This window comes from Merops nubicus, unplaced genomic scaffold (assembly GCF_000691845.1).
Source record: "Merops nubicus isolate BGI_N331 unplaced genomic scaffold, ASM69184v1 scaffold13079, whole genome shotgun sequence".
In the NCBI taxonomy this organism is placed as follows: domain Eukaryota; kingdom Metazoa; phylum Chordata; class Aves; order Coraciiformes; family Meropidae; genus Merops; species Merops nubicus.
Window position 1 is genome coordinate 1 of NW_008631729.1, and position 12,843 is coordinate 12,843.

Consider the following 12,843-nt stretch of genomic DNA (forward strand, 5'->3'; position numbering starts at 1 on the left):
GACCTTTGGAGGTCCCTTCCAACCGAATACGTTCTATGATTCTGTGATTCTAAAGAACTTTCTATGCACATACTGTATGGGTCACAACTTTAGCATCAGCAAGGACTCCAGTAGTTTAAAAGCAACATCCTTCTTTTCTGGCCAGAGCATTAGCAAGAACTGAGGCCACAGCTTGAGTAATGGGTTCAGTTTTGGAAACCACAGTATAAGAAAGGGGGGGAGTGGTTTACTTGAGGGGTCAGAGAGGGTCCAAAGAAAGGCAACAAAGCTGGTGAAGGGTCTGGAGAACATTTTTTCTCAAGAGTGTCTGAGGGACCTGGGATTATTTAGTCTGGAGAAGGGGAGGCTGAGGGGAGAACCTGCTGCTCTCTACAGCTACCTGAAAGGAGGTTGGAGTGAGGTGGGGGTTGGTCTCTTCTCCCAAGTGGCTAGGGATAGGACAAGAGGCAATGGGTTGATATTGTACCAGGTGAGTTTCAACTGGATATTCAGAAGAATTTCTTTCCTGCCAGAGTAGCGAGGCATTGGAGCAGGCTGCCCAGAGAAGTGGTGGAGTCCCCATCCCTGGAGGGGTTCAAAAAACATGTGGACATGGCATTTTAGGATATGGTTTAGTGGTCGTGATAGTGTTGGGTAGGTGGTTGCACTTGATCTTGGAGGTCTTTTCCAACCATAATGATTCTATGACTCGTGACCTTCACGCAGCTTGGCTAGTGTTTGGAGCTCTGTGTGATACAAATTGAATGAGGGAAAATTGGTTGGGTGCTTTCCCAGAAAAACCTCCTGTGTTGTTCCACCTGTAAGGGCAGACTTCATCTTGGGTTCCGTGTTCCAGCTGCTGGAGTTGCCTCTTTGGAGAGTGAGGCAGACCCCAGCATTGCGAGGTGGTGCCCTCTGCCTTGGCAATGACACTTCCTTGTGGCAAGGTACCCTAGGTGCTGACCTCAGCCAACATGACCGTAGCTCTGGTTCTCCTGCAGCTGTAGATGTGTTAGCAGAAGAGACCTATGAGAGTCTCTAGTCCAGCTTCCAGCTCATAGGATGACTCTGATCAGCAGGGGACAGAGCAGCAGTGGTTGTCCACAAGAAGTTCAAAACTTTGACTCTAGTAGTTGAGGGAAAGCCATTGGAATGTGTGGAAGATAACTGGAGATGGTTTGCCATTAGCTTTAGAATCCCTCTCCAACTGCAGCAGTGAATTTGCTAGGACAGAAATATTTAGCTCGTGTTGACTGTGCAAGCCTGGTGATAGTTCTCCGTGGCATTTGCTAGCTCTGAGTTGTGTGGGTGTGATTTCTCCCCTAGGTTTGCTGGTGCTTTCACACTGCGGCAGCGGATGCTGAATTTCGTGCAGAATATCCAGTATTACATGATGTTTGAAGTGATGGAGCCAACATGGCACATTCTTGAGAAGAACCTGAAGTTGGTGAGTGTGGGTGCTTGAGAGAAGTTGAAGCAGAAGTCTTAAATTACTGAATTTAATATAGGGGGAAAAGTGCCTAATTTCTGTTACTGCAGGTGACTGTTAAGTGTTTTGCTGGAGGCCCTTAAAGTATCTGGGAACTGTTGTTTTTATCACCTCGCAGAGTGCTGCTGTCCTCCATCAGCTTTCTGCTTTAGTAGTCCTACATCTCTTCTCACTGCATCCTCCTATCTATGCCCAGGTCATACTCTGCACCTTGTTATGTCAAGGTGGAGTTCTGCTGAACTTCGCCTTACACAGAAGAAAGAAAACTATGGAAAAGAAGGAAGAAGCAGGGTGCAAAGACCATAAACTAGTCCAGATATCTTTAGTTGATTCTTTGGCTGACTTACAGCTTAGTGCTCTAAAAAAGCCAAGGCTGTGCTTTCTCTTCTGTGAACATAAGGAAAGACTTTCTTCCTTTGAAGATGCCCGAGCCTGGAGCAGGCTGCCCAGAGGAGATGCCGAGTCTCCATCTCTGGAGAGATTCCAAACCTGCCTTGACTTGATCCTGGGCAACCTACTTTGAAGTAGGGGGTTTGGATTAAATGATTTCCAGAGGTCCTTTCCAAACCCCACAATGCTGGAATCCTGTGTGATTCCAAGAAGCTTCTAAGGACTGGCATGTTAAGACTGTCTGCTATAAAACAGCCTTCCTTGTTCAAGCGGTTGTTCCACATGTGTATTCCCACTGCAGGCGGTCAAGGCTGAAGAATTTCTCTGCTCTGGTGGTATCTGGTAGAGGTTGAGCTCACTTCCCAATATTTTTTAGCCTGGTGAGACAGTGTCTGGGCAAAGCATGCCTGGCATTGTTCTGGTTCCTTTCACAGAGATGTAATGTCCTGTGTGGTTTTTCCAGGTGTGATACAGAATATTTCTGGTTCAATATTCCAAGTCAGTGACTTCCCAGAAGTTAAGTCTTTGCCCTAGCAAAAACTGCAAGAATCATTTTTTTCTGTCCTGAAGGGTATGTGAGATGCCTTTATTATCTCAGAAGAACATATTCTCAGCTAATGACCCACCTGCCTGTTTTAAACCAAAAATGAGAAGTCATTGGGAGTTTACCTTACAGATAAAGGCAGTTCAAGAACCTTTGATGATGTTCACAACATCATTGTCTTTATCAGCACAGTTAGAATCTTCATTGCATTAGAGAGAGGCATCTATCTCTGTTGTGTGGCAGTTGTTTCAAAGGTTATGATATTTAAGGTTCTCTGATTTATTTTTCTCTTTTCCACTTACTGTGGCTGACCTTACTGAGATTATGAAGGTGGGAGTGGGCATGACAGGCAGATTTAAAAGCAAAGGAAGTGCACGTTCATAAGGTAGATAACTCCATCCTGAGCCTCCTTTCCAGTGCAGAGTTTGGATGCTTAAAGCATAATTTTGTTGAGAAAGTGTTGTGACAAGTCAAAGGTAAAAAGCCTGTGAGGGGCTGTTGAATGCAGTAATGCAAATACTATCTTCATCTCAGGATGCTTCTCAAAGCTGGAAGGTACATGAGAATTATCTCAACATGCCCTAGAGCATGTCTAGGGGGAGTCACTGTTAGAGGCAGAATGCTGAGTTAGAGCTTTGGTCTGGTGCAGTACAGCAGTCCTGGTCTAGTGTTTCATTGTTGTGCTACCCTGTCACAGGCATCTAATATTGATGATGTCCTGAGCCACCACACAAGCTTCCTGGATAACTGTTTGAAGGACTGCATGCTAACCAACCCGGAGCTCCTGAAGATCTTCTCCAAGCTGATGTCTGTCTGTGTCATGTTCACAAACTGCATGCAGGTATGTACAGCCTCCCTGTATTCACTGTGCCACTGCCAGCTGCTTTGGGTGCCATTTGGCTGTGACAGTCCCTTTTTTCAACTCAGTTCCTCTTGTCCTCAATGTACGTGAAAAAACCTCTGTTCCTTCCATCAGCATGTTTTAGAGCTTGACAGCTCAGACCCTCACCCTTTCTCCCAAACAGTTTCTGTGGTTTCTCCACAAAATTTTCTGTGCTCTTTTTCAGTGTTGGGATCGGGTTCCTATGAACCCAGTTAACTCTCCTCAGCCAGTCCTGCAGCAGAATTTAAGGTGTAAGTTGCAGGACTCTGTTATTTTTTGTGTGTTCTTTTGAGCATCAGGTGAGGACTGGTGATTGGACCCATGGAGACTGATCTCTGTGGGCACACTCTAGCCAGCATCTCAGGAAGCCTGTAGCTTTTAAAAAAAAATCTTCCTTTGGGTTAAGGGAGACTTTTCTATTAGCATCATTAATGTAATCTCAGAGTTAGCTTTCATGGGAGCTGGCTAGCTGCAGGGCTAGCAGAACTGCCAGCCTCTAGCTTTGTCATGATTGGAAAAAATGAGATTTAACTCTTTTCCCAACCCTTTGCCCTTCCAAGAGGTTTACCCAGAGCATGAAGCTGGATAACGAGATGGACCGGCTCACCTTAGAGCATGGCACAATGTTGGGCCCACCAACAGAGGAGGAGCGTGCTGAAGAGACTGCAAAGAAGAAGCTGACTAACAAGGTGGGACATGGGATGGACAGCTGGGTCCTTCCCTCTCCAAGTGCTGCCTGATGCAGTCTGGTCAGGGTGGCTGTCCTAGCTCTTGTGGATAGACCTTCCTAGTTTCTAGAGCACATCTGGCTTCAACAGCAGAGTCTGTACAGAATTGTTGGCATTTTTGAGGGTGGTGGAGTGATGATGGTGTTCTCCATGTCTGTTTTGAAGACCATGTCTCCCACAGCAGTTCTTGCACTTAAGTTCTTGGTTGTATTTTAGGTTGTGCTGTGGATTACCTACATACGAGTTTTCTGCAGCCCAAGAAGTTTGACTTCTAGAATCAGAGAGTCACGGAATGTTAGGGGTTGGAAGGGACCTCCAGAGATCAAGTCCAACCCCCCTGCCAGAGCAGGACCATCTAGAACTAGCATTTAGTTACAGATGAGCCAATAAGCTGTTGGCTATGACTCTTTGCAGCCCCTCCCTTTCATACCTGAGGTATCTATCTCAGTTTAGATGCACAGGTAGTAAATGATTTGTTTGGCATGCTCTGCAGTCAGCTGGCTGCCGCATGTCCCGCTGGAAGCCTCTCTGGCACACCAGTGGTAGGGTGCATCACACTGGGAGGCAATGGGACTGCTCCAGAGGTTACAGCTCGTAGGCGATGCTCGCCTTCTGCTCACGGGCAGAAAAATCCTCCTGCCTGAAAATCATAGAATCATTAAGGCTGGAAAAGACCTCTAAGATCAAGTGCAACCATCAACCCAATGCTGTCACGACCACTAAGCCATGTCACAAAATGCCATGTCCACATGCTTTTTGAACCCCTCCAGGGATGTGTGGTCTCCACCACCTCCCTGGGCAGCCTGCTCCAAGGCCTCACTACTCTGGCAGGAAAGAAATTCTTCCCAGTGTCCAATCTAAACCTCCCCTGGCACAACTTCAGCCCATTGCCTCTTGTCCTATCCCTAGTTACTTGGGAGAAGAGATCAACCCCCACCTCACTTTCAGGTAGCTGTAGAGAGCAGTAAGTTCTCCCCTCAGCCTCCTCTTCTCCAGACTAAACAATCCCAGGTCCCTCAGACGCTCCTCAGAAGACATATTCCTCAGACACTTCACCAGCTTCATTGCCCTTCCACTGCACCTTCAACGTGCATGAGTGGGTGCTGGACCCACTCCAGCCCATCAAGGTCTTTCTTATACTGTGGTGCCCAAAACTGAACCCAGTACTCAAGCTGTGGCCTCCTGGGACATGATCCCTGCCCTATTCCTATTGGACACACTCTTTTTGATACAGGCCAGGATGCTGCTGGCCTTCTTGGCCACCTGGGCACACTGCTGGCTCACGTTAAGCCAGTTGTACATGAGCACCCCCAGGTCCTTCTCTTCCAGGCAGTTTCCAGCCACTCCTCCCCAAGCCTGGAGTGTTGCCTGGGGTTGTTGTGACCCAAGTGCAGGACCCAGCACTTGGCCTTGTTAAACCTCATACAAGTGACCTCAGCCCATTGCTCCAGCCTGTCCAAATCCCTCTGCAGAGCCTCCTGACCCTCAAGCAGATGAAATAAAGCATATAAAATAAGTAATAACAGCATATATTTGAAGGTAAACTTTACTGGGATGTACTCTGGGCTTCTCCCAGTTGGACATAGCAAGGTTTTTAACTCCCAAGGACCTTGCAATTGTTTTGTGAGATTTATTTCAGTGGTTCATTGACTGTTAAGTTTTATGGGATGTTTCTGAGCAAGTTAGGAAATAGAGAAAGAATTGTGGCACCTCTTTGGCAAGCATGAATCAGCAAACCATGGGGCCACTGTGCCTTTGTCTCGGTAGCTTTTAGCAGAGCATGCTGACAACCTCCATCTGACATCTGGCTTCGAAGCAACCATCAACAAGTTTGATAGCAATTTCTCAACACATCTGCTGGACCTGTTGGACAAGCTGAGCATTTACAGCACCAATGACTGTGAGCACAGTATGCTCAACATCATCTATAGGTAAGAGTTTTCTCTCTGTCACTTCCTCTCTTGTGGGTCCCAGGTTCAGCTCAGGAAAAATAATTGCTGTTTGTAACTGTACATATCTGCCCCATCAGTTAAGCTAACAAAAATCACAAGAAATGCTGCTTTGCGTTTCAGCCCGGGGCTTTAAAAAAAAACCAACACATTCCTCTGAGTTGTGTGAAATTTGTCTATTAATGCTGTAAATGTAATGCAAGCATTAGTTTTCTTTAGGATTGTCTTACTGTGTAGGCAGTGAGTAAGCTGATTCCTTAAGGAAGTATTCCAGGATGGGAACCATGCAAGGGATTGATTCTAAGTGGCTTTAACTTTGAACTCTTCTCTTGTATTTATTTAAATAGGCATCCCTGAAGTTTTTATTGTGGCCTCATCCATAGTTACTAGCTTCTTAGAAACCAAATTTCCTCTGGTAATACCTGAAAGTCAGGTGCATCAGACACACTGCAGGAGTTGAGAGCGAGCAATCAGGAGATCTATGGGGTTTGCTGCTAGGTTTATAACCTCTGTGTTTCTTTTTCAATAAAATGAGATGCACAAGGCCTTCTTTGGAATGCTTAACGTTTGTCTTTGGCTATAAAAGTCATACACGTTAGTGTCGCTGGGCTTTTTAAGATTGCTGTGGCATGGAGGGACCTACTACTACTACCTTGCTACTTCTAGCTTTGGATAACCACAGATAATGTTCTAGGAGCATTGTCCCCAGTTGAGCATGTGTGCTGTGCAAGCAGAGTGCTCCACGCTCTGATCCTGCTGCCAGCACTTGAGGAGTAGAACAGAAACAGCTGCAAGTGTGGAGTTTGCTGCTAGGAGCAGCTTTTAGTTGTTGTGGCTGGAATGTTTTTCAAGAGTGAAGCCCCCATGAAGCCTGGCAGTCTCTGCAGATCTGAAACGTTCAGCTGAGGCATGCATATAACCACAGAATAAGAAGGCAAGCAAGGGTCAGGAGTTGGCACCTCTTAATTCAAGGAGTCATTTTGGTGCAAGTCCCATGTAAGAGCCACTGGTCACCAATGGCCTCACAGCTGGTGTAGGTGGTGACACTTCAGAATTGCTGCTTGCAGACCTTTAAGTCACTGTAAAAATGGATTTGTTTTCACATTTGCCTATTTTTTCCAGTGAAGAGACAAGATATGTATTGCATATAAGGGTAATTTTAAGAGTCTAGGATGTCCATGAATACAAATTTCCACACCAACACTTTTTAAAGTGGTGCTTCTCTGTCTGCAAGCCAAACAGACACATTTGCACCGTTAAGGTGCATGGGAGCCTCAAACACTGGAGACTTGTCTTCTTTATCATTGCTGTCATCTCGGGCGCAGAAAACAAACTCATCCTAAATATCAATGAGTTCCTTCCTGCTGTCTGTGAGCTGGTATGTGGCCTTATTTTGTGTGAGCAACAGTAAACAGCTCTTGCAGGACTGCCAGAAAATTAAGGTCATTTTTAGGTGTTGTTTCCTTTCATCTTCTGAGGAAAGCCCTTGTTTTTACCAAGGAGTACTCCCTACTTTTAAGACTCTTTTTCATCTGCAGTCGCAATGCTTTTCAGTGGCACACGTGCTGGAATCAGTTATTGGTGGTACCTAATTTTGTTCATAAATGTGCTGGATAACTGGTTAATCACATACATTTTATTTCTCCCCCTGTTGCTGTAGAGATTTTATGCCTCAACCCCTTTGGTATTTAGCACAGAACAAAGTAGATCCCTATTTAGTTCTTCTTAACCAAAAGGACTAAAGGGTGCTTCTAGCTTTCTCTTCTGTTTTAGTTTGATTTGTTTAGATGGTGTCTTATTGCTCCTCTGTGTTGTTAGGTCTTTGTGAGCTGTGCTTTTTGTTGGTCATTCTCATCCTTTAACTTAACCTTGAGGAAAATTCTAAGGATATTAACCTGCAACCATTAAGCTCTGTTTGATGCCCTTCTATGCCAGATGTCCTTTATGGCTGGCTCATAATCCTTAGACCTCTGAGATGTGCTACACATGAAAACAGAGGGAGAAAAGGTTTCAGAAATTTGGGGTTTTTTTAAGCAAGTTGTTGTCTCCTTGTCATACTGTGTGTCTTGAAACTTTCATTGTCCTTTTCTGACAGGACTGTCCAGGATTCTTGGTAGCAACCTTTACAAACACTGTTTTGTGAAGTATCCCATCAGGGGACTGGGCTTCCTTTACTCCTGAAATCTTCTTAACCAGCAACTACTGTGCATCTACACACCCACTGGCCTCCTGTGTTAGCATTTTCTGCTCTATCTGAGATGTTACCATAGCTGGGACCAAGGTTGAGCACTAAAACCTGTCATCCCTGTTGCCATGGGTGCCTCCAGGAGTAGTGGAGTCTAGCCCACCAGCTCCCACAACACTGTAGAGAATTACACATCTTGTCTTCTTCAGTGTAGGATTGTATCCCTTACTTAAGGAGGACAGAGATATTTACAGGCATCTGAAAGGAAGCACAGTGCACCAGGACTGCTTACTGCTCTGAACTCTCCTGCTTCCATTTGCTGTCAGGGTAGGAGCTTATCTTCCTGCTACCAGAACTGCCCTTGTTGTAGCAGCCCCTGAGCTGCTACTCAGTCCCTGAAATGGGAGGGTAGGTGAGGACCCCTTCTCCCCAGTTCTAGTAACTCTGATTCACTTCATCTTTGAAGTGACCAGAGTCTGAGGTCTCCTTATCTTGGAATTGTTTGAAGACTTCTTTTGTAGCTGTGAGTGGATGCCCTGACTGTACCAGAGACTGCTGTTCCTGTCAGGACTAACCAGGACAGCAAAGTCTCTGCAAATCCTTTTCTAAAATGTGGTGCAGTTTCTGGACGTTTTATGTCAACCCTCATCTGCCTGGGCATCAGTGTTTATCAACATAGGATAAACTACAGGATCCATCTGTAGAAAAATTGACAGCCCAAAGGGATTAAGCTCTTACACTCCCCTCACTGCTGTCACCTCTGGGTGTCACAGTAGCATAGAGTCAGTCCCTAGATTCAGGGATTGAGACCACAAGAAGTTGAGTCATCCAGGCAAGGACACTCCTCAGTATTCCAGCTCTGCCTCCTTCTCTGTCAAGTACTTACATTTTTTATCATTACCAGTACAAGTTCTAACAGACAAGCTTTTTTATGATGTTCATCCAAGAGACCTTACTGGCAATTAACTCTATGATCCAGCTGCTTGAAGATCATTGCAGGTCACACAGGATGTGGCCAACAGTGTGGAAGACCAAGCTGTCTGCTCTTTTAAAAGAGCATTATGACCCCACAGTCCTCAAGCCTTGCAAAGAACATATGGAGGTCATCCCATTGGTAGAATTATCCCTAGCTCAGTCTAAGGCTGGAGTTGGTTCTCAGCTTACTCAAGAAGTCAACAATACGGAGTCCTTAACCAGTCTTTACACCATGCAACAGTGGAAGTCCTGCAGCCTTCCACAGCACTTGGTCACGTGTGATGCCTGACACTGATGTAAGTCATTTTCTGTCAGTACCTTAGGAGGTGTGTCCCCCCACCAGCACTGCTCCTACACTTAGCTTCAGAGGTTCACCCCTTTGATCATTGCTTTCCCAGCATTCTGTCAGCCTTATGCTTCTACCAGGGTGGTGGGACAAGCTGATGCTGCACCATGCAGACTGGCTGTGTGTCTCGTTTGATTGTGCCTCCGTGGTGCCATGGCCAGGAGCTGTCCTTGACCAGATGCTTTTGTGCTTCATAGAACACACATGAGTGTTAGCTGTGGCAGGAGGTGACTCCTGAGCTGTGGAAGCTCTGAAGCCACACTTTCCAAATATGGAGAAGCTGGTTTCTAAAAGAACTTCCTGCTTCAGGAGAAAGGAGAAGTGTGGTCATTCAGGCGGGTTGTGAGAGAACAGAATGCTTCCGTTAGCAGTTTGCGTTGGGAGTAGTGACCCAAGCTGCAATCAGCTGTTCAGAAGGGGGTCTGAGTCCTCTGCCTCGTGGTATTTCCATGCCCCAGTTCTGTTGAAGGGCTGCAGAGGAAATACTGAGTCTTTATGCCATCAGGACTGTCACTGCTGTCAAGTGCCCCAGTTTGCACCGTTTAGAACCACGTGAGCCTTCATCAAGATGCTGGACGTAACTGGACCTTTACTGACAAACCAGATGTCCTTGTTTCCTTCACTGGACTACTACAAGCCATGCAACAGAACATGTCTTCCCATTTCTACAGCCTGCTCGGTGATGATTTAAAGAGTGGAAGTCCCAGGGTGAATGCCCAGGCGTGACATTCAGCTCTCATTCAGTCTGTAGGGATTATTGGATCAGGTCCTAGGCTCTATGGCAACAGGAACCCAAGAACCAGAGCGGAGATTGTTGCCATCTGAAATAAAATATTTGACAGAGAGTTTGAGAGACATACTTGTCCTTCCTTATACATTATAACCCTTTACGTGACCCCATTTCAAGGGTGATGGCCAATGTGCAAGATAGATAACAAAATATCCCTTTTATTTGTAATTCTGGTACTGTGGTTTTAATTATTTGATCCCGGTTAGTATTTTTCTGCTTTACAGTACTGAGTAACTGAGAAATGACAATCATATTTGTAGCAAAAAATAACTAAAGATGGAGATCCAGAGGATTTCCTTCAAAGCTGGGAAGCTCACATATAACTCACACTACTTGAGTGTACTGAAGTCCTGCTCGGATGCTTTGGTTTCATCATCTGCTGAGAAGACTGACAACTGCAGGACATCTCCAGAGTCACTCCTTCACATCCCAGTAGAGAAAAGGAGAAGGATTACAGCATAGAGGAGTTTGTCAGAAGGATTGCTTAATTCTAGATACTTAGAAGTCTTGCCCATCAAGTGCTGTTATCGCTCATCAGATATCCTTCCTTCTTTACCAGTTTGGAGGAAACAGTAATTACTGATCAAGACTGATAGGATGTATGAAGTGATGCAAACCTCAGTGGATGGAAGTTCCACCCACAAAATAAGAAACTGATGTGTAAGCAGAGTTTGAGGAAGCACCATGCAAAAATTCTTCAGACAGAATTATCAAAGATCATTTAACACTAAAAACTTAGCTGAAAGGGAAGCGGATCAAAAGTGTGCAGTTCAAGAAGCTTGGAATAAAGTAACTCTAGGAATGGACCAGATCCTCAAAGCAGGGATATCAGTGAGTCCTGGCCTTGTACTTGAATCAAAGTTAGGAAGACAGGCCTGCCTCAGAGTCAGGCTTCCCTTGTAGCCACTTAAAGGGGTGAAAGGGATGGAAGCTTTTTCAGCCAGGAGGGAGCAACAGATAAAACCCATCTGTTGAAGCTCCGTTTCCTGCAGTCACCAAAAAATGTCAAGGAACATTTGTTACCATTTGTGTAATGTTGTTAAGCAACATAAAACTCAAATGTTGTGCCCATCCATTTGGTATTGGAGCAACTTAATTTGAGAAAGGGAGAGTAACTTTTGTGTGTTTCACAGGCTTATGTTGACTGTTGCTTAGTGTTCCCAGGGCATGTGTTGTTAAGAGCTACACGTGGCTTCATTGGCTTTGTAGTGCAGAGACCTGCCTAAGGAAGGTAACAGCGGATGTAGGGCTGGGTGATTTTGTGGTATCATTTTGGATGATGATGGAGATGGGAGTATGATATTGCTGATGTTGCCTGCTTTGGAGAGGGTTTACAGGTATCAGCAATACTTGTGAATCACTGAGCGACTTCCAACCAGTGAGAATCATAAAATCGTAGAAAGGTTGGAAAAGACCTCTAAGTTCATCATGTCCAGCCATCAACCCAACACCACCATGACCACTAAATCGTGTCCTTGAGTGCCACGGCCACACGTTTTTTGCATACTTCCAGGTATGTTGACTCTGCCAGCTCCCTGGGCAGCTGCCCCAACATCTCACCACTCTTGCAGGAAAGAAATTCTTCCCAATATTAAATCTTAACCTCCCCTGGCTCAACTTCAGCCCATGGCCTCTTGTCATATCACTTGATACTTCAGAGAAGAGACCAACCCCCACCTCACTCCAGCCTCCTTTCAGGGAGTTGTAGAGAACAACAAGGTCTCCCCTCAGCCTCCTCTTCTCCAGACTAAATTTCCCGACCCTCAGCTGCTTCTCAGAAGACATGTTTCCCAGACCCTTCACCAGCTTTGTTGCACTTTGTAAATCATCTTCTTGAATCATGAGTCTATTTGAAGCTCACTTGTGTTAGCAAGGAAGTGGTGCAGCTTCACAACATTTTGTGGTAGTTACAGGGGATAATAGGGTGGATTTTATATGGGAATTAATGCCAGAGTTCAGTGGTGAACTCTGGTATTCAAGAATGGTGTGAAGTGGCCCTTGCTGCCCAAGCAAGCATCCTCCACTTCTCCCTGCAGTGAGATTTGCTTTGCTTTGCTTCACACCCCTCATTTCAACCAACGTTGTCCTAAAATTCATCTGACCCTACAGAAGCGTGCCTTTGTATCCCCTTGCTGCTGGGGAGTGCCTTGCTGAGCCTGTGCCCCGCAGGGTGCACAGCACTGAGCTCACGGGGGCCCTTGGTGCATTGGGCTTGTGCTGCTCTTGGGCAGCTTGAGACAACACGCTGCCAAAAATTCTGGGGTTTTTGTCTCTCAGGTTGGACTTCAACGGGTTCTACACGGAGCACTTGGAGCACATGTCTGCTGAGCGCAGCCAGAAGGCAGCTCCCCCGCTGCCCTGCCTGGCGGTTCCTGCCCAGTGAGGTCCTGCTGCCCCCCAGCCAACACCTCTCCTGCACCAGCAGAGACCTGGGCACTCACTTCAAGCTGGGAGTGCTCGACCCTCTAGATTGACACTGCGAGCTGGAGACCAACCATAGGGGTTGGCCCCGAGAGACAGGGGAAAGTTCAGTCACCTGAAATGTATGTAATGGATTTTGTCTTCCCAGAGGCTTTTATTACATC

At 46.0% G+C, this 12,843-nt stretch overlaps 1 protein-coding gene across 1 annotated transcript; it reads left to right on the forward strand.

Annotated features, from left to right (window-relative positions):
* Positions 1 to 1,301: 1,301 nt before the first annotated feature.
* Positions 1,302 to 12,637, forward strand: LOC103780035 (gamma-tubulin complex component 2-like; the record flags this gene model as incomplete). The annotated part of the gene is made up of 5 exons (XM_008947682.1): positions 1,302 to 1,426; positions 3,100 to 3,243; positions 3,846 to 3,974; positions 5,781 to 5,944; positions 12,536 to 12,637. Coding segments are annotated over exons 1-5 (629 nt in total), but the record flags the coding sequence as incomplete, so codon positions are not given.
* Positions 12,638 to 12,843: the final 206 nt, after the last annotated feature.